Source organism: Ursus americanus, chromosome 23 (genome assembly GCF_024610735.1).
Source record: "Ursus americanus isolate L20-20 chromosome 23, mUrsAme1.1.p, whole genome shotgun sequence".
In the NCBI taxonomy this organism is placed as follows: domain Eukaryota; kingdom Metazoa; phylum Chordata; class Mammalia; order Carnivora; family Ursidae; genus Ursus; species Ursus americanus.
This window is the reverse complement of record NC_142149.1, coordinates 2,517,752-2,537,368: the sequence shown is the minus strand read 5'-3', so window position 1 is coordinate 2,537,368 and position 19,617 is coordinate 2,517,752. Positions and strand designations below refer to the sequence as shown.

At 59.2% G+C, this 19,617-nt stretch overlaps 1 protein-coding gene across 2 annotated transcripts in view; it reads right to left on the bottom strand.

The window, feature by feature from the left end:
* TBC1D16 (TBC1 domain family member 16) overlaps positions 1-19,617 on the bottom strand; it is a 74,768-nt gene that overhangs the window by 39,801 nt on the left and 15,350 nt on the right. For both annotated transcript variants that reach the window (XM_045814223.2, XM_045814224.2), the window contains exon 3: positions 18,804-19,392. In XM_045814223.2, coding sequence (XP_045670179.1) covers positions 18,804-19,392 — 589 coding nt within the window. The remainder of the gene's footprint in view (positions 1-18,803; positions 19,393-19,617) is intronic.

The following is a 19,617-nucleotide window of genomic DNA, read 5'->3' as shown; positions in this document are numbered from 1 at the left end:
CTCCGCCCGCCCCGGGAGCGCCAGCCCCAGCCCCGCAGCCCTGGCGCAGAGTGGGCCCCGGGAGATGCCAGCAGGCCGGGACTGCCCTCGCCCTGCGGCAGCCGCTCTCCGGTGAGATCTCCTCCATTTGCTTTCAGACACACATTTCCCATCGTAAACTGTGCTAAATGCTGTTTAGTAGCTAATTAACTTTCTGTGTGAAGACCTCTCTAATTGCACACTCCCCCCGCCTCCCGGGTCCTCGGGGGACGGAGATCTGTCCTGGGCATTTGCTCTGCTCACTCTCACCTCCCAGGCACAACTTCCAGCCTGACAACGGACTGCCAATCAAGGCGGCAGAGGTCAAGGGGGACCAAATTAGGAGCCCTCTGTTACTGCCAAACTTGCTTGGCGAAGCTTAATTTAAATAGAAACCAAAAAGGTTATGGAAAATAATTTTTCCCACTGAAACTCTTTGCCAGGCGGCAGACGGGGTGCCGTCCTCTGCTCTCTGGAACGGCTGATTTCTTCCTTGAAATGTTCTGACTGGAGTGTTTTTATTTTGACTGCACTGGCATCTGCCATCCATCAAACGGAGAGATAATCAGAAAATAAGTGTTTGATTAACACTTGAATAAATCATTGCAACGCCAGTTACCGCTCGGCCCCCCATGCGTGGGAGGCGGGCGGAGCAAAGGTGTATGTTTGGTTCCCCTGCATCTGCCCACTTTGGGTCAAAAGCCGTCGCCAGGTTTATTCCCTGGCCTCAGACCTGCTCTTTCTAGGACACGCTGGGCACAGGCTCCCCATTCCCCGTCTATGCTCAGTTCCTCAATGCAAGGAGACCTCTGGTCACCCTCCAGAAGAGAAGTCCAACCCACGAGGATGCTTTCATGGGCACCAATGTGGTTTCACATCAGAGCTTAAGAGCAGACGTCTTGGTCTTGCATCCTCCCCATCACCCTGGTGGTGACGTAGCCCCCGGGACAGCTTTGGAGAGCCCCTGCCTGCACAGCCTCCTGGTGACGTCGCCCTACCCCAAGACCTCCACTGGCAAAGACAGAACAGAAGGGGACAGGCGTTTGCCCTGACCAAGGGGTTTTCCATCTCAGAAGGCAGAGCTTGGAAGGATAAACGGCCAGGGGTGTCACCCCAGGGGCCCGAGACACCCCATTCCTTGCCTCTTATTGAAGGGCAGGGCCACCCCCGCAACAGGATGGATTTAATCTTGGAAACCAAAACCCCAGCTGGGGTTTCCATTCACACTAGCAAAGGTGCAGCAAACATGACTCTGCAGGGTGGGTGTGGTTGAGCCCTGCGTCCTGTGTCTTCTGTGGGACGTGTCACCCCTGTTGGGTCAATGGGAAGCCTTGGTTGAGTGAGAAGCCTGCAGCCAGATCTTCCCTGGGCAGGCGGGCAGCGGTGGGGGCTGGGGTGCCAAGGCTGCCCTTGTCATGACCTCTGGGACGATCAGGATTTGTGGTCACCTGCACCCTATGGTCCTCTTGCTGTGTCTCCCCAGCTCCCTTCCCTCAGCGGCCTTGGAACAAAGCCCCCGTGGTATGTTTTGTTTCCGCAGAGGGTCCTGGATGTGAGGTGGGGCCCAGACATCTCCACCGCAGACAACAGAAGGGCAGGGCCAGGACCTGCCATGGAATGTGGCCAGTGTCATTGCCCAAGGCAGAACTGGGCCTCCAGCCAGGAGCATCTTTCCAGGTCATGACCCCAGCCCCGGCCGACACAGTGAACTGCTCCAGATTATCCGTGTGGGTGCCGGTGAGGACAAGCACTTCTTCAAGGAGGTTATTTCTGAAACAGAATAGACAGGTGCGGGAATGTGCCCGGCACTGTCCCTCCGCCCCCTGGAGGGCGTCCCTGGGAAGTAGCTTCCCTTCCAGCTTTGGGGCCATGGCCCCAGCCCTCTGGGAGCCCTCTGAGGTCCCGGATGCTATGCCAGTATGAGATCTGAAGGGGAATATCTGAACTTGGAAAAAGCAATTCTGAAAGTGATTTAAAAAAAAAAAACAGAAAAAACTAAACCGGAGAGAATGAGAGACTATTGAATATTTTCTTCAGACTCAGACAAAAGATGTTCAAGCTTCTCTCCCTGAAACTTTGTGTTTGCACGTATGTGAGTGAGAGCTGATGTATGTCATGTGTGTGCACGCGGGCATGTGTACATATACACGCCATGTCATGTGTGTGCACACGTGCACATGTGTACGTGTGCCTATGAACACGTGCATGTGTGCACACATGTGCACGTATGCCTGTCGTGTGCACGTGCACGTGTATGCCTGTGTGGTGTGCGTGTGTGTGTGCACATGTGCGTGCGTGTCTGTCGTGTGCACGTGCACGTGTATGCCCGTGTGGTGTGCGTGTGTGTGCGTGCACGTGTGTGTGCGTGTGTGTCTGTCGTGTGCATGTGCACGCCCGTGTGGTGTGCGTGTGTGTGCGTGCACGTGCGTGTGTCTGTCGTGTGCACGTGCACACATGTGTAGTGTGCATGTGTGTGCATGTGCGGTGCATGCGTACATGTGCATAGCTGTGGGTTTTAAGCCAGGATCCCCTGTTCCAGTCCAGGCACAGGCCGACCTTCAGGAACAAAAGGACCAGAACTTGCTCTTGGGGATCCCACCCCAGGTGCAAAGATTAGGAAAGAGGCGAAGGTATCACGCCCACCCAGAAATCACCATGTTTATTTACTTTGAACATTTTCCCTGACATCTGCCAGAGAGAGGCTGGCCTGGCCACCAGTCCTGGGCTCCTCGGCAAGTGGGCATTTGCCCCGTCTTGTACATTCTTTCCAAAGTCGCAAAACAAAGCAACACTCCCCGAAGAAGTCACACCAGCTGATGGGCCTCTCTCCCGGGCTCCAGCAATGGTTGTGGCCAATTTGCCCAAATTGGGTATAGTCTCCCCTTGTCAACTGTGGAGAGCTATGCATTAAATCCAAACCCACAGTCAGCTCCAACAGGCATGTTCCCGAGGGGCATCGTGGGCACAACCAGGATGGGGCTCCTGGCCACGGATCTGCCCGATCGTCAAATGGTGGTGAAAGGTCAGACATGGCTCGGCTGACCCCGCTCCACCAGCCGGGGCTTCTCCTGGTCAATCTAAATTCCTATGACACCAGCTACTCAACAAACCAATTCCAACACAGAGGGAACAAAACCCAAATCATTAACTTTGGGGGTGAAGAGCATTTTTCTGGAAGGTTCTATGCACGGGGTATTAGTCTTTTAATCAGTAATGTGCTACAAAGCAGAACTCAGTGGCCCCCTGCTTGTTTTGTGGGTTAAAGCCCAAAAAAATCAAGGCCGAATTCTGCTCAGTACAGTAGAGCCTGTCCCGGTCATGACTCCCTGGTTCCAGCCAGGCCGGTGCCACCGCAGCCCGACCCACAGTTGCCCTCTCATGCCAGGCCCTTTCTGGGGACCCAGACCCCTTCAGTCCTGCCAGGGAGAAGCCTTTCAATCAGTAAAGGAGGAAAAGATTTCCTCAAAGGATGTTTCTTAAATTGGAAAAAAAATGCAGAGGGGTCAGTGGGACATTTTTCTACCGTCTATTATATAAACTCGAACTTGGTGTGAAAGGGCAAGGCACAGTGACCTGGCAATCTCACCCACAGACGGGATTCCAGGGGGGCCCTGAATGCACCCCAGACGCGGGGGGCCACTTAAGACCCTGACAAGTAGCACCATTTTCCCCTGATGGAAAAGCCAGGAACGAACCCTGCCCATTAAATAACCGGCGTGGGGTCCCCCGAGCTGAGTCCCTGCCAGGGGCACACCACAGCTCACGGGCTATCACCCAGCAGGCAGTTAAAATGCCCCAAGTCTCCTTAACTGGTTACCTACTGGTCTAGGGAGCAAGTGGGGTGGGACTCTGCCAGCTCCGTCACCTCCAAGAGTGTGGCCTTGAGCAAGCCACCTTTCTGCTCTGAGCCTCAGTGACAGAGAGGCCCCCAGTCAAGCACAGAGCTAGATTATCTCAAGGGTGAAAAGACATGGGCTCTTTTGCCCGCCATGAAGTCCTAATAAGTGCCCACATCTTTGCCCTCCCCAGAACCCTCCATGGCTAAGGGCCTTCGCCGAGTTCGGAACTGTTTTGAAGGCCCCGTGATCCCTGTGTGGGCACGTCGGAACAGGCTCTGTCTACAGGATGACCCTGTACGGCAGGGCTGATAGGTGCCGGGCCACCGAGGGTTCGGGCTCCCAGCCAGGCCACCCCATGAGCAATAACCCCAGGCGTGGGCCCCAGGGACGGCCTGAGGTCCCCACTAGGGGCGCCTGAGAGGTCAGGGATGCTGGCCTTTTCAGGCCATGTTATGGTTGGACTTGAACACCTGCCAGACCCAGACGTCACGCCATGTACTGGCTGTTTCTGGACCCAGACTTTGGAAACACCCACCATGGGCCAGCGCACCTGGAGCCCAGCAAGAAGGCAGGTGTGCCCTGCAGGCAGGTGGGTGCCATCCCACAGGGCGGCCCCCAGCAGCCAGAGGAGACCCTGGGGGTGGGGGGAGCCCGGGCCGCCGTCAGCCCTCTGGCTGGGGCACATGATAGCTGAGCCAGACTCTCCTTCCAGGCCGAGCCGCACCAGAGCCCACAGCCAGCAGCCCGGACCTCCCGATGCCTGAAGCCCAAGCACACAGTCCACATGAGCTCACTGTATCTCATCGCCAACACTGGTTCTCAAAAGGCTGGAAGGATGGGCACCCAGGTGGCTTCTCGCAGTCCCAGTGACCCTGCTGACCTCAACTTCTTCCTTCTCTCTCGCTTCTTCTATTGTGGCAAAATATAACATGGAATTTACCATTTTCACCATTTTTAAGTGCACAGTCAGCGGCACTAAGCACATTCACCTCGTCGTGCGACCATCGCCGCCAGAATGTTGTCGTTGTCCCAAACTGAAACTCTGCCCCCATTAAGCACTCACTTCCCCTTCCCCTCCCCCAGCCCCTGGCAACCTCGGTTCAACGCTCTGTCTCTATGAACGACGGCTCCAGGGTGTACGTGGAACCCCCCCGTGTTTGTCTTATTGTGAGTGTGACTTCACTGAGCACTGTGTCCCCCAGGTCCATCCATGTGGCAGGTGGCCGAATGTCCTTCTTTCTTAAGGTTGAATAATGTTCCATATGGTTGGACCACATTTAGTTCATCCATCCGTCCATGGATGGACACGTGGGTGGCTCCCCCCTTTCGGTGATCATGAGTAATGTTGCTGTGAACATGAGTGCGCACATACCCATTTGAGTCCCAACTTTCAACACTTTGGGGTCCCCCTCTCTATTCTCTACTCTTTATTCATGCCCTGAAGTCAGTGTGTCCGCACAGAGTGTCCACGTGTGTCCAGCGTGTCTGGCGGCAGTGGGAAGGACAAGAATCAGATCCCTGTGTCTGCATCCAGCTGACCGCTCCCGGGTCTACCAGCAGCCAGGTGCCTCTGCTCTCGTGCCAGGGCCAAGGCCGTCCAGAACCTGTCTGGTCTCTGGGGAGGTTGTGGCTGGCAATGATGTGGGGTGGGGGGAGGTCATGTGGCAACTCTCTACCCGAACCACCCAGAGAGGAGGGGCAAGGTCAGTGAGGAGCAAGGAGAGGCTGCAAACAGAGGCCACGGGGAGGGAGCATCCGGTGGTGCCACAGCGGAGGGCGCCTGGCCTGGGTCTGAGCTTGCGTCCCCTCCCCGAGGGCACACAGCCAGCCCTGTAACTGGCCGCGCTTGCCTACAGGCACTGGCGGGTTCCCATCTTAGCAAACCAGCCGAGAAGGAGGAGGTAGAGAGGAAGGGCCGCAACAAAGGGGAGGGGAGGTCCCCCCATGAGGGGGTCGCTCCGCTCGGCCGGAGGCTGCAGGGCGGGGTGTCGGGGAGGGACCGGGAAGCCAGGCGGGCGCTGCGGGCAGGGGACACCCCCGGCTGATCTGGAGGAAGCCTGCCATCTGCTGGGCGCGCGAAGTGCCACCTCCAGGGAAATGGAGTTTCAGGGGGCGGTGTCGGCCGGCCTTGTCCTTCCTGGGGGAGGCCGCACGGCCCTGAGGCCCGGGCAGACCTGATCCTGCTGTGGGCCGGGGACCGCGGGCAAGCCGGGGACTGCAGGCGGGCTGCTCCGCGAAGATCTGGGCCGGTGGGCCAGGGCACTCACGCGCACTCCTGTCCCCCGCCCCGCCGGGCTGCCCGGGAAGCAGCTCCTCGCACGTCTGCCCCGGGCCGACAAAGACGGCTCTCTGCAGGCTCCCCTGGCCCTGCGGGGCGCACAATGCGCCCTTTCACCCCAGGTGGCTCTGGCGGAGCGTGGCGACCTCCCTGGGGTGCCTGGCTGGCTCCTGGCCCTACACTTCACTGCTCGCGGTTTGGAAGCTCAAGGAACTGTCACTTGCAACTACCGTCAGGGAAGCTTCTCAGACGTGACATCCACATTTGTCATGTTGCCCCTACCCATGGGGGACAGCCTAGGAGCCTCTGTCTGTCCACACTCTCCCAAAACGGGGGGCCCATGACCCCAATTAAACGGTGGCCACTGGATCACCAGAATGGGGAGCACGGGGAGCGTGCAGTGAGCCTGCTGTCACTCGACACCCTTCCAGGCAGCCCGGCAGCCTGCCAGGCTCGGAGAGAGACCGTAGCTACCAAAAATAATCCTTCCAGTGTTTAAATATTTACAGAAGCAAGACAGACCCTGGTGCCTCTACCATCTAGAGAGTCCGGCCCTAACCGCCAGCCCTGGGGCTCCTGGGAGAGGCCACACTGCCCACTCGCCCCCTCTGCCGGGTCCAGGGTCTTACTTACCCCCCACCTCCCTGACGTTTATGGGCCTCCTTCCAGTGACCCACAAGACAGCCACCCTCCGCCTTCCAGAATATTCCCACTTCCAGCTTCTGACTCCCATGTTCCACGACCCTGGCAGGCACCTCCTTCCTACAGCCCTTTCAGGCTCCAAAGCCTCTCAGGACAGGCCCCCCCTTCTTGAAAGGGTTTGCACCCCATTTTGGAGATCATCAAACAAACCCTAAGAGCAGAGGGGAGGGGTGTGCCGTCTACCCTGGGCCGGTCTCCATGCCCCCCTTTCTCCCGGGGACCTAAGGCTGAGCTGGGGGTGAGGCCCCTGCCATGGTTCTCAGGAGCCCTTAGGGGCCGCACCCCATGCTGGCCTCATGGACGCATCGGTCAGTGTGCCCACCGCATGGAGGAGAAAGGGGGGCAGTGAGGGTCGGGACTTGCCAGGGCACGTGGCCGGGCAGCGCTGGGATGGGACCCGCGGCTCGGTTCCAGCGCAGCCACACACGGGGACCGTCTGTGTCACCGTCTGCAGAGAAGGAAGCCAGGGACTCGTTCCAGGCTCACACCGGGGTCCAGGCCTCTGCTCTCAACGGGCAGGATCGTCAGGGAAACCATACTTCAGGTTCCCCGAAGCAAGGAAGCATGTTCTGGATAGAGGTGCGGGGGCTACCGGGAGCCCGTCGTCCCCTGTGCATCACGGGTGTTTGAGGAACGCGGGTTGAAGAGAACAGAAAACCCAAGTGAAAACGTCCTTTCTGATTACCCTGCTGGGAATGAATGCTAAGGCAAACAGAGTGGGTACGAGGACATTTCAATCAAAAGATAAAGGTCAGGGGCGCCTGGGTAGCTCAGTCCGTGAAGCATCCCACTCTTGATTTCAGATCGGGTCGTGATCTCAGGGTTGTGAGATCGAGCTCCGTGTCGGGCTCCATGCTCACTGGGGAGCCTGCGTGGGATTCCTCCTCAGCCCCTCGCCCTGCTCTCTCTCTTTCTTGCTTTAAAATAAATCAATAAACCTTTAAAAAAAGAGACCAAGTTCATTCGCCACTGCTTCTTGCTTTCAGGGAGAATTTCATCGGTATTGGGTTACATTGCAACAGCCAGACATGGGTCCCCAAAGACAGAGCGTGAGCTCCCCGTCTCACCTGGGAGGCGCTGCCACGTCACTGCCTCTGTGACCTCACGTTTAGGTCTCTCAGAAGCTGCTGCAGGCCTTGCGCCCTGTGGAGCCCCTGCTGGGGCTGCTGATGGAACACCCAGGGACCCCCGGGGACCCAGGCTTCCTGCTCCTGAAGGCGGCTCCGTGCAGTCGGAGCAGAAGAGCTCCCCGGAGAGCATCCCTCCAGCCCCCGTGCAACAAATCATCCACGGTTGCGTCAAGGACCCCCAGAGGGGCTGTCATGGTTTGTGAGCAGAGCAGGGAAGGACAACAGGCCTCCTGCAGCAGGGGCACCAAGTCCCCAGGGAGTGCTCCCTCTCCTGGAGGCTGAGCTTCCTTCTTGGTTCTGGAGGGCTTGATGCGCTTCTTTCCTCCGCTGTCCCGACAGCTTTAACAGAAAGAGGCCGGCTTTCCGCGGGGCTGATGGTCCTTTGCAGGGCAGTCAGCAACAGCATGATTTCAAGGGGACCCACCAGGTGCAATCACTTCCTTGGGTGACACCCTTGGCTGGGGACCTCCAGAGTCCCTGCTGGGGGGGGGGTCAGGTCTGCAGGACCTCCCTAGCAGGGGCAACAGCTGCCCAGCCTTTATGGACAAAGAGAGAGGGACGTCCAGGGAAAAGGGCTGCCAGAAAAATCTAAACAGAAAGAGCAGGACGCCAACCTGAGCCGGCCAACGCAGTGGCCCCTAGCCACACGTGGCATCAAGCACGTGAAGGATGGCGGGTTAACACTGAGACGCGTTCTACGGGTAAAGTACACGTGGGGTTCCCAAGACGCGGTCCGGAGACAGACTGTAAACTCTTCTTACCAATAACGGGACATTGATTACATGTTGCCATGGTAATATTTGGGGCATGCTGGATAACTGTTAAAATTAATTTTACATGTCTCTTTTTCACTTTTTAAAAAGGGTAGCTGTTAGACCCACACAAATGTGCCCAACCGATTTTTGGCAAAGACGCAAAAGCAATTCGATGGCGGGATGGTCTTCTCAGTGGTGCCGAGCCGGCGTATGGGAGCCGAGGGGTGTCTCAGCTGGGCTGGTGGTGACACAAAGCTATGCCACTGCTCAGAGCTCTGCACGCACGGGGCCACCGATGGGCGCTGGGAGAACCGGAGAGACCTGCGGCACCGGAGTACCCGCCTCGACGGGCTGGCTTGGAAGGTGTACTGTGGTTTCAGGCGGATGTTGCCATTGGGGGAGGCTGGCTAAGGGGTTCATGAGATCTCCCTGTTCATGGTTTTCTGCAGCTTCCTGTGACTCTATAGTTATTTCAAAATCAAGTGTTCAAAAACGAGACTATTAGAAAATTTTAAGCCATGTATGGGGGCTCAACATTACATTTTTACTGGTCAGGGCTGGTTGAGACCAGAATCAGCACATTATGGCCCCGCGGTCTGTCCCTGCGTGGCCCAAGAGCTGAGAACTTGTTTTTAAAAGCAGATTTAATTTTCTAGGGCAGTTTTGGGTTTACAGAAAAACGGAGCAGAAGATTCCTAGACATCCCCCCAACACACACACGCACATGATTTCCCTGTTATTAACATCTTGCATTAGCGCGGTACGCTTGTTATAATTGATGAACCAACAGCAATTCATTACCATTAATAACCAAAGGTCCACAGTTCGCACGGGTTCATCTTGGGCTTGTACGCTCTGTGGGTTTGGTGGACGTACGATGCCACATGCCTGCCATTACGATGATATCCAGAGTAGCCTCACTGCCCTGAGAGTCCTCTGTGCCCTGTCTACAGCCTCCCGCTCCGCAGGGAGCCCCGGCCCCCCATCCTCCCACTGCTGCCAGACTCTGCCTTCCCCAAAATGTCGTGCGGCTGGAGTCCCACGGCCCACAGCCTTCAGACGGACTCCTCTCACTTAGCGATGCGCATTCCCCGTCGTGCCAGGTCTTCTCAGGACTTGACCGCTCACTGTTTGTTTCCAGCAATGACAGAGTCCCCTGGTCTGGAGGGACCACAGTTTACTTGTCCGCTCCCCTGCCGGAGGACGTCTTGTTTGCTCCCAAGTGGTGGCAGTTACGACAGCGTTGCCATAAGCATCTATGGGCAGGTTTTTGTGCAAAGATCGGTTTTGAACATTTTTCAGCATTGAAACAAATCAAAAGGAACAGAGTATTTCATGACACATGAACACTCTGTGAATTTCAAATTTCAGGGTCCATAAATAAAGTTTTATTGGAACCCGGCCACACCCAACCGCGTGCAAATACAGCTAGAGGCTGCTTTCTCTCCAAAGCCGGTCTCTCTCAGCCAGGAACTCGTGCGCTGTGACCCCAGGCAAGCGACACGAGCTGTCAGCGCCTCTGCTCTCTCTCAACTGGGTAAGAGCGGCACCGGCCCTGGGCCTTGTTTCAAGGATTCAGTGCGCCAGCCCTCACTAAGCCTATGCTGGGTTGAATCCTGTCCCCTAAACTCGTGTCCACCCAGAGTCTCCCAACACGACCTTCTTTGGAAACGGGGTCTTTACAGAGGTAGTCAGTCAAGCGTCTCACGATGAGGGGGCCCTAGAGTTAGAGTCGGCCCGACACACAGCGAGCAGAGTCCTAACAAGAAGAGGCGTCCGGACACCCGGAGGAGAAGGCCACGTGAGGACAGAGGCAGGGATGGAGGGACGCGGCCATATGAAACGCCTGGAGACCCCCAAAGTGGGCAGAGGGAGAAGGGATCCTCCCCAGACACCTCGATCTCAGGCCTCCAGCCTCCAGACCGAGAGAATCCGTTTCTGCTGTTCTCAGCGGCTGGTTTGTGCTCCTTCCTCCCGGCAGCGCCAGGACGCCAACACAAAGCACTTCCCATCGGGCGGGCCGCTGTCAGGTGCCCGGCAGGCGTCCCTGTCCTGCTGGCCGTGCTGGTAACGTCTACTGGTGACCCATGGGGGGCTGAGTTCTCCCCACCTGCTTTCCTTTACCTCCTTACTTTATCCCCACAATGGCCCCATTTCACAGATGAGGAAACCAAGGCACGGGGAGGGGAGATAAAACATGTTGTCACACCCTAGGGGTCGTCGTGGCGCTCAGGGTCACAGCTGTGTCTGACCACAGAGCTCGCCATGACTCTGAGCCCTGCAGGACCCATGGGGCCTCGCCCGACCAAGCCCTCCTGTCCCTTCCCTGCCCAGATGGTTCCCCTGAGTTGGACATCGAAGGACGGGGCAGTGTCGAGGCCCAGCCTGGGCTCCCGGGCAGCCTCTCTGAGCTCCCGGAGCCACTGGCAGCACCACCTGCTAAGGGGCTCCCACGACGGAGGGAGACGGTGAAGGGCACGTCCTTGGCCCTGGACACCCGCCAGGCTTCCTAGCACCCGGAGGCCGCGGGCCAGCCACAGACCTCAGACCTGCCGGCTGCCCTTCCCGAAGCAGCTTCCTTCAGACCCGGGGGTCGGCCACCCCGGGCGAGGGGAGCAGCTGGTGACTGCCACCTTGACTGGAGGGGGGGCCCGCGGAGGGGAGGGAGGGGAGCCGGCGCACAGCCTGCCGAGTGCTACAGAAACATAAGACAAGATTAGTCCTAACGAAGCACAGAACAGATTGCTGGGTGTCGGGAGATGGGATGTTTTAAAGAAATAAATCTCAGCTCCCGGCTACAGAAGCACAAACAAACCCAAACAACAGATCTTTGGAAGCTGCCAGCTTCCCGGCTGCCAGGCTGCTGCTGAGGGCCCAGGAGGGGCGAGGGCGGGTGTTCTGGAGCATCCTCGGGGCATCGGGGCGCCCGGGCAGGCTCACAGCAGGACGCAGAGGCAGCTTCCCGAAACCTCAAGGGAGGGGACACTCCCCTACCTCTCCGCCACCCCATCTCCCGCCAGTTCCTGGCTGCCCCACCTCCTGGCTCTCCGGGACCCGCAGCTGGTCTGGCAGACGGGCATCCTCTCTCCTGGGTAGTGGAGGCCACCCCCCAGGGCTCCCCCACCCCCATCTGGTCCTGCTGCTGCTGCAGGGGCCTCCTGGGACATTCTCCAGTGCAAACACGCTGTCACCGCGCCTGGAGGCTCCCCCGTCCCTCCAACCCCCTGGTCTGCTTGGGTCACCTCCTTCTTGCCCCCTCCCCTGCACGGGCACCCTGCTGGCTGGAGGAGGCCGTGCGGAGAAAGAACGGCCAGGCTATCTGTGAAAACCGCCAGCAGCGACTGAGAACTGTGGTCTCACACCACCTGCCGCCCTCGACTGGCTTAGGGGGACCCTGGACAGCAACCCCAGATCCCTCTTGACAGCTCCCTGGCAGCGACACCTCCAGGCATTTAGACCTGGGCCACCGAGCCCGCAGCTTCCAGATCCTTCTGAGAGGCTGGAGTTCTCGCTTCATTTCTGTCCCCTGGCACGCAGGCCAGTTACACCGACGGGGACGATAGATATCAATAATTCAGCCTTTACGGTTGATAGCCTGGTGTCATGCAGCCTTTTCCTCCTAAAGGCAAAAAGCACTTAAGATACCATTTATTTCCGCCTCGCGTCCGGCGGGGGGGCCTGGAGCCGGGCAGGGATGCCCCTCCTCTCCAGCTTCTGCCTGTGGCTTCAAGGCCACCCGAACCCTCCGGCACCCCTGGGAAACCCGCCACGGGGGAGGGGCACCTGGCCGCTGGCTCTGTGACCCTTTTCCTTCAACAGGATCCGGAGGGCTCCCTGTGCCACCTTCATCCTCCCCACGGGGACTGTCTCGTGGGGACCAGCACTGCCCGACATGGAACCTTCCGGCCTCGTGGGGCTATCGAAATTTAAATTCGCTGTGGACCAACAAAATTAAAAACCCAGCTGCTCAGTCGCAACAGGTCCATTTCCAGGGCTTGACAGCCACACGTGGCCGGTAACGACCGCCTGGACAGCGTCCACTGCTGCAGAAAGTCCTGAAGGACTGTGCTGCTAAGACAGACCCATAAGGCTTGTGAGAGAGCAACAGTGCGAGGCCGTGGATTTCAAGCGCAGCTCGGACAAGGTGCCCAGGGAGCAGGGGCTCTGCAGAGCTGCAGTGCTGCCTGGAAGAGGGTCTTCCCCGCCCGCGGGCTGGTGGGCTCGCCTGGGCTTCCTCGGCACAGGGAACATTCCAGCTGCAGGCAGCAAGGCTGGGGAACGGTGGAACGGTGGGCCGGCTCGGGAGGGCTGGCAGTGCACGTGGGGGAAGCGCGAGAGCAAAGGCTGGAGGCAGGTGGGCATCCGAGCAGGACCCCGAGGGCAGGTGGGCCCAGCGGTCACCAGCCCGCATCCCCCCGGGGCCTGTGCCTTGCTCGCTAGACCCGTGTCTGAGCGGGCTGGGCCACGGCACCCAGGAAGCCACCGTGAGAGGCCACCAGCGAGTTCTGTAACTCCGCACGCCACCCTTCACTTGGGATGCCACCCTGAGAGCAGGCGCCAGGAACGACAAGAGGACCCAGGGAGACGGGAAACAACAGCCTCTCCCCGGGGCAGGGGCACAGCTCTGGGGACTAGCTGGCAGATCACCGGCGTCAGGGTTGCCGGCCGGACCTCAGTGACCGGCGAGCGCGAGAGAGCATTTTCACGGACAAGTGTGCAGGCCGGGCCGGGTAAGCCGGTCTGAGTTGGGCAGCACTTTAACTGGCTATCTTGTTTTAAAACTCAGTTTTTATCATAAAATGAATACAACCACAGAATAACATTTTTGAAAATCGAGAAAAGGAAAACATTACTCAAAATCACACTATCCTAACGTTTTGGCACGGGGTCCTCTCAACCTGTGCTGTGAGGTGGCTGCACACGCCATTTAAATTTAGATTCCCAGGGCGCCCGGGTGGCTCAGTCGTTAAGCATCTGCCTTCGGCTCAGGGCGTGATCTCAGGGTCCTGGGATCGAGCCCCACGTCAGGCTCCTCCTCTGGGAGCCTGCTTCTTCCTCTCCCACTCCCCCTGCTTGTGTTCCCTCTCTCGCTGGCTGTCTCTCTCTCTCTGTCAAATAAATAAATAAAATCTTTAAAAATAAATAAATACATTTAGATCCCTCCACGTTACCTAAAATTAAAATGCAGTGCCGACGTCACACTGGCCACATTTCCAGAGATCCCCAGCTGCACGTGGGAGGCCAGTGGCTACGATGTCAGAGGCACAGAGCTGGAGTCTGTCGGGCGTGGCACGAGGTTCTCGTGGGCCTCCCTGCTCTGGATGGCCTCACCCGCGCTCAGGGGCCTTTTCATAGACTTTAGCCAAAATGTGCGTGGGATTTGCTGCTGAGACGCTGTGAATCTCCACGGGACAGCTCAGCCTTTGTGAGCACTGCGTGTCCTTCCTTCTGGTGGCACTGAGGACCTAAACATTCGGGAGTCGCAGACACTTGCAGAAATCAGGGGGTGCCCGCTCCTCAGAAAAATCCGCGCCCGTGAGCACACAGACAAAAAGTGGCCTACGATTTCAGGGGCTCACTGACCCCAGATAAAACTCCCTTGTCTGGTGGGGTGAACCAGAGCTGCGCTAGCTCCTTCTCGGCTGCTGGACACTGAAACTCTTTCCCCCTTTTCTCCGTTATAAAAAGTACTGTAATGAACATCTTCATGCAAGTGTTTTATTCTGTAATTCACATTATTTCTTAGAATGTGTTCAGAAGACATTCGATATAGGAGACAGGAGCTGTGTTCAGCCCTTCACACACATGGCTGATGCACTTCCTGGGGTGGGGGCGATCGGCAGGCCACCCGGGGGGTCCACAGGGGGGTCTTACTATATCACACCCTCACCCCCCGGCCCTTCAGACCAGACCGGACAGCTTCCAGGACAGATGAATGACGGGCTGGCTACTGACCTTGCTGCTGACCTTGCCCGATGGTCGTGCTCACCTGCATGCCAATCCCAAGCCCTAATTCCTGATGCTGTGGAATGCACAGCGCTCGGGGAGCCACGGAACCCAGCCCTGCTCCGGGACTCAGACCTTGGCCAGAGCAGCAGCTCTCCTCGGCCACCCATTCCCCAGCGGGCCTTGACCAGTCATTCGGCAGAGGATTTCCGGCCATCACTGTGCTGGGAGCAGGGCAGTGGGAGGGGGGCGGGGGGGGGGGGGCTAGAGCAGGTGCCTTGGCCATCTAGGAACCGGGTCCTGCCTGGCTATGCCCCACAGGTAGCACACGAATGGTCACTGCCCTTCTGTGAACCAGCCATCACATAACGAAACGTTGGAAGGAGTCTCAGATGCAGGGCGGGGTGGGGGGCTACTCCTCCTCGCCCATCTCCAGCCCGCCGTCGGCCTCCACGTGTAGTTCTTCGGTTCTGCCACTAGAGGGATCCCGTGAGCCAGCCTGCCTGCACCCCTCCCGGGGACCCAGTTCCCAGTTACCTTAGGAGCCTTGGCTCCAGGAGCAGCTATGGGCACATGCCAGTCCTCAAAGCCAAGCCGGGCTGCGGGGTGTCTGCTCCAGCCAATGCCGGCGCTCTGGACCTCGCCCAGACTCCCTCTGTCCAAGGCACCAGGACCACGCCTCTCTCCCTGAGGTCCCCTTCAGAGCCACGGCTGTCAACCAGGCGGCACGCTGGGAGCCCCTGGGCCCCGCTCCCAGCAGCTCTGGCTTAGTTGGTCTGGCTGCCACCTGGGCATTAGGCGTTTCCAAGGCTGCCCGAGGCACCTCACCTGCAGCCGGGTGGGGAGTGCCTGTCTATAGGGTCCAGTACGGCTGACCCTTTAGTGCAGGATTTCCAGCCCCATCACTGGGTGGGCTCTGGGGGGGGGTGGGAGGGGGCGGAGGGGCACCACCCTTGCTTCCACGGTCTCCGGTGTGGTGGCTCGGAGAGTAAAGGAGCGAGCGAACGTGCACTGCAGGGACTGGCCCAGCGCCCAAATCTGGCTCTCATTGCAATGGCCTGTGAAAAATGCAGATTCCAGGGTCCGCCCCAGCGCCTTCCCACATCTGCTTTTTAAAGCCCCAGCAACCTGTCAATGCGCGGCTGGGCCCGGAACCAGTGTGCCTCCACGTAACACCCATTGGGTCCTCTCTGGGACGTACATCAACCTCCCCGCCCCCCCCCCCCCCCGGCTGAGAACAGGCTCCCGCCAGGAGGCAGGGAGGGCTCCCGGCCGTCTCTGTCCTGTCGCAGCACAAAGCCTCAGCCTAACCGGACTGCTCGGGCCAGAAGAGCAGGTGTTCCGGAATTGCCGGGACTGTGTGGATGAGGCCCCTCCCCGACCATACCACGGTCTTCTGCACCCACTCAGAGATCAGCCCGTGGTCTGTGACGCAGCTCTGAGCAAACATGACCCCACACGAAACTGGGTGGGGCCGGGGTCTGGAAAGCAAACAAGGTTCCGGAATCGTTACCACCGAAGGCCTCCCAACACCGCCGCCGAACCCCCGCACCCGAGAGACGCCCCCCGGCTTTCACTTGGGAGTCTGCACACGGTGCCGATTGGGGCTCTCGCATCCAGCTGCAGTCAGAACCGCCTGGAATATTAGTCAGTCACGGACAGGAGGCCCTGACACGTGCTTTGTCGGGGACACCGTGCTCAGTCAAACCCAGACACAAACAGCCACGTGTGGCATGATTCCACTTACAGGAGACCCCCACAGCGGGCAAACCCACAGAGACAGAAGGTAGGTGAGTGGTTGCCGGGGCTGGGGGAGGGCGCATGGGGAGTGGTGGCCTAGTGGGTATGGGGCTTCCTTTTGGGGTGAGGACAAAGTTCGGGGACTAGACAGCGGTCACTGTTGTACAACACTGAATGCGCTACATGCCACGGAATTGTACGATTTTAAGTGGCTACGGCGGCAAATCTTAATGTTACGTGTATGTTACCACAATTAGAAAAACAATTTCCCTACTCTGGGGCGCCCCTGTCTGTCTGGGAAGGGTTCTCAGCCTCGGCGCTGAGACACGTGGACAGACTCACTCTGTCATGGGGGGCTGTCCTGGCGAGTGTGGGGCGTTCAGCAGCATCCCTGGCCTCCACCCACCAGATGCCAATCACATCCCCATCCTCAGTTGTCCTGAGACTGCCACATGTCCCCTAGGGCAGAATCGGCCCCAGGTGAGAATCAGTGCTCTAGAAGCATCTGGAATTGCCTGGGAGATTCTCACAAGCAGCCGGGGTAGAGAACCAGCAAGGCAGACGGAGGGGAAGAGGAGGCCAACATGCATTCACTGGCTAACCCCGTACAACGGATGTTACTGTCCTCATCTCATGAATGAGGAGACGGAAGTTCTAAGAAGACACATCACTTTCCCAGGCTCATGCCAACCAGGTCTCCTGAATTCCCAAATCCAAGCTCCTTACGTGATTGGGGGCCCTACAGGGCCCCTTACACCAGGCCCTAGTTCTGGTTCTGCCACTAAGATCTTAGCCATGAGACCATAGACCAGGCCCAGCACACCTGAGTCACGGTAAGGATGGGAGCTCGGAATCTGTCCCTCCACCTGGGCCTTGGGGGTGCTGGGCACCTTCCTCTCCCTCCACCTGGGCCCTGGGGGTGCTGGGCGCCTGCAGGTCTCGCCGCGCTGGCCGGTGGCACCACCAGGGGGAGCTCTGACCAAGCCCTGTGGTGGGAAGCCAGGCTTGGGTTCCATTCCCAGCCTGGTTCCCTGGTGGGAAACACCACCCAGCTCAGGGAGCCTCCTCGGGTACCGCCGACCGCCCCCTTCACTTGCGTCTCCAATACTTGAGACAGAGGGAGTCAGTCCACCCTCAGGCTCTAACGGACCACATCTTACTGGGGGAATAAAATCAGGGACAAATCCATCTTAAATTCCTTCTCCTTTGCTCCCTGGCTTATGTCTGTCCTGTGTGACCTCATGTGCTCCAGGGGTGGGGCAGAGCCAGCTGGGGTCAAATCCAGCTCCGCTAGCCGACTGGCTTTGTGACCTCCGCCAAGTTCAATAACCTCTCTGAGCCTCGCCTTCCCTTTCCGCGTACGGGGTGATGTTAGGACCTGCCTCACAGGGCTTGGGGTGGTTGTGAGCGTGAGATTAAGCGATCCGTGGCACACACCCGGTGCCCACGCAACACGTGGACCATCCACCCCGGCCCGCGCCTGGCTCACGGCTCGAGTTCAACGTTCGTGTGCCAGCTGAATACCTCCACGGCTAGGAGCATGATCTCCACTGTCTACCCAGAAATCTAACGAGAGTGAGGACCACGGCCAGAGCACAGGAAGGGGCTGCCAAAGTCGGGGCGGCCCATCCTGTGCAGGCCCTGGCCGCTCCGGGTTAGTGCAAGCCTCACTGTTCACGAGCCTTGCGCACGCCCACCGCTGTGAGGCCCCACGGACCCCTAATGATGCTGCGTGGTGTCCACTACACGGTGCGACACCCTCCCCCATCAGGTGCACCCCAGGGCGAGGCACGTCCTGCCCCACCTGGCCCCTGCCTGTGCGGCTGGAGCCAGCGAGGCTGCCGCTGTGCCCAGGCATCTGGTTCTCCTGGGCTCTCAGGCTATAGAGGGAAAGCCACTGACATTCCCCCCAGGACTGTGCTCCAGCCTTTTATAGCTCAAGGGTCTGGGCAGAAAGGCTAAGGTTCCCCCCGGGGCCAGGGGGCTGGGGTCACGTGCCTGGCTTGGCTGCAACACCATAAGACTTAAGCTACCAGCCAGGAGTCTCCAAGCATGCCTGGGGTCTGTGGGATGGCCGACAATCTAGTGTCCCCCCAGTGATAAGAATGGGGACACCAGGATTCCCAGGGCTGGCAGGGACGGCTTGTCCTAAGTGAGGCCGCCGAGGGGAACGGAGGGGGAGAGAAGATGGAACCCTGCACTGCGTGTCCTTCACCATCGCCTCGGGCAGCATCAATGACGGGACACGGGTTCCAAGGTCCCGGCACAGGGAGAGCTGGATCCCAGCAGGGTGAGACACATGCCGTCCTCAGCACTCAGGGAGCAGAGCCCGACACACGAGTTGCCCCCCACGAGGCCCCCAGGGCAGGCCTCGGGGGTCAGACTCAGGACTCACCCGCTCTCGCTGTCCAGGAACACAGAGCTGCCGCTGTCCACAAGGGCCGCGCTGATGGGTGAGAGGCAGAAAGGCGAAGAGAAGGCGTCGGAATCCGAGTCGAAGGAGCTGTCCCTGCTCACACCGTCCGCTGACAGCTCCAGGGAGCCCTCCTCCTCGCTGGCCTCGGGCCGCGGCTCCCGCCCCTCCTCGGTCCCGTCCTGCGAGCTGACCGCCGACAGGATCCCGGAGTCGCTGTGGGCTGGTGGCGGGGCCATCCCCAAGCCCTGGGCCGGCTTCTGCCCGTCCTCGGAAGGGGGGGAAGGGCTGACGCGCACGGCGTCCTGGACGCTCTGTGCCATCACCAGGGTGTCCTCGTCTCTGGGGATCAGGGCGGGCCTGGGCTCCGTAGGGGAGGGCTGGTGGGGGGTCCCCAAGCTCTGGGCGCGCCGGCCCCGCGGGCGGGGCACCTTGCGCACGGGGGAGCTCTCGGGGGTGATGTACCGCAGCGCCTCCTCGTCCTGCCTCTGGATCCGAGAGTTGGGGACCCATGCGAGGACGAGGGTGCTCCCCAGCAGCTCATCCTTCTCCATGTACAAGCACAGGTAGCCTGGGGGGGTCAGGAGGACAGGCAGGTTAGGGACCCTGGTGCCTCTGTCTGGAATCTGGTAGAGGCCATGCCCTGGTCGGTCAGGTTGTGGGGCTGGGCAGGGGCCGGCTTCACACACAGCCCGGCCCCAAGCACAGCACGGCCGGGGGCGCGGTCAGGCTTGCGGTGAGTGAAAGCTGGGGGCACTTAGCAGATTCGGGGGCAGTGGTCTCCCGGGCAGTGGTC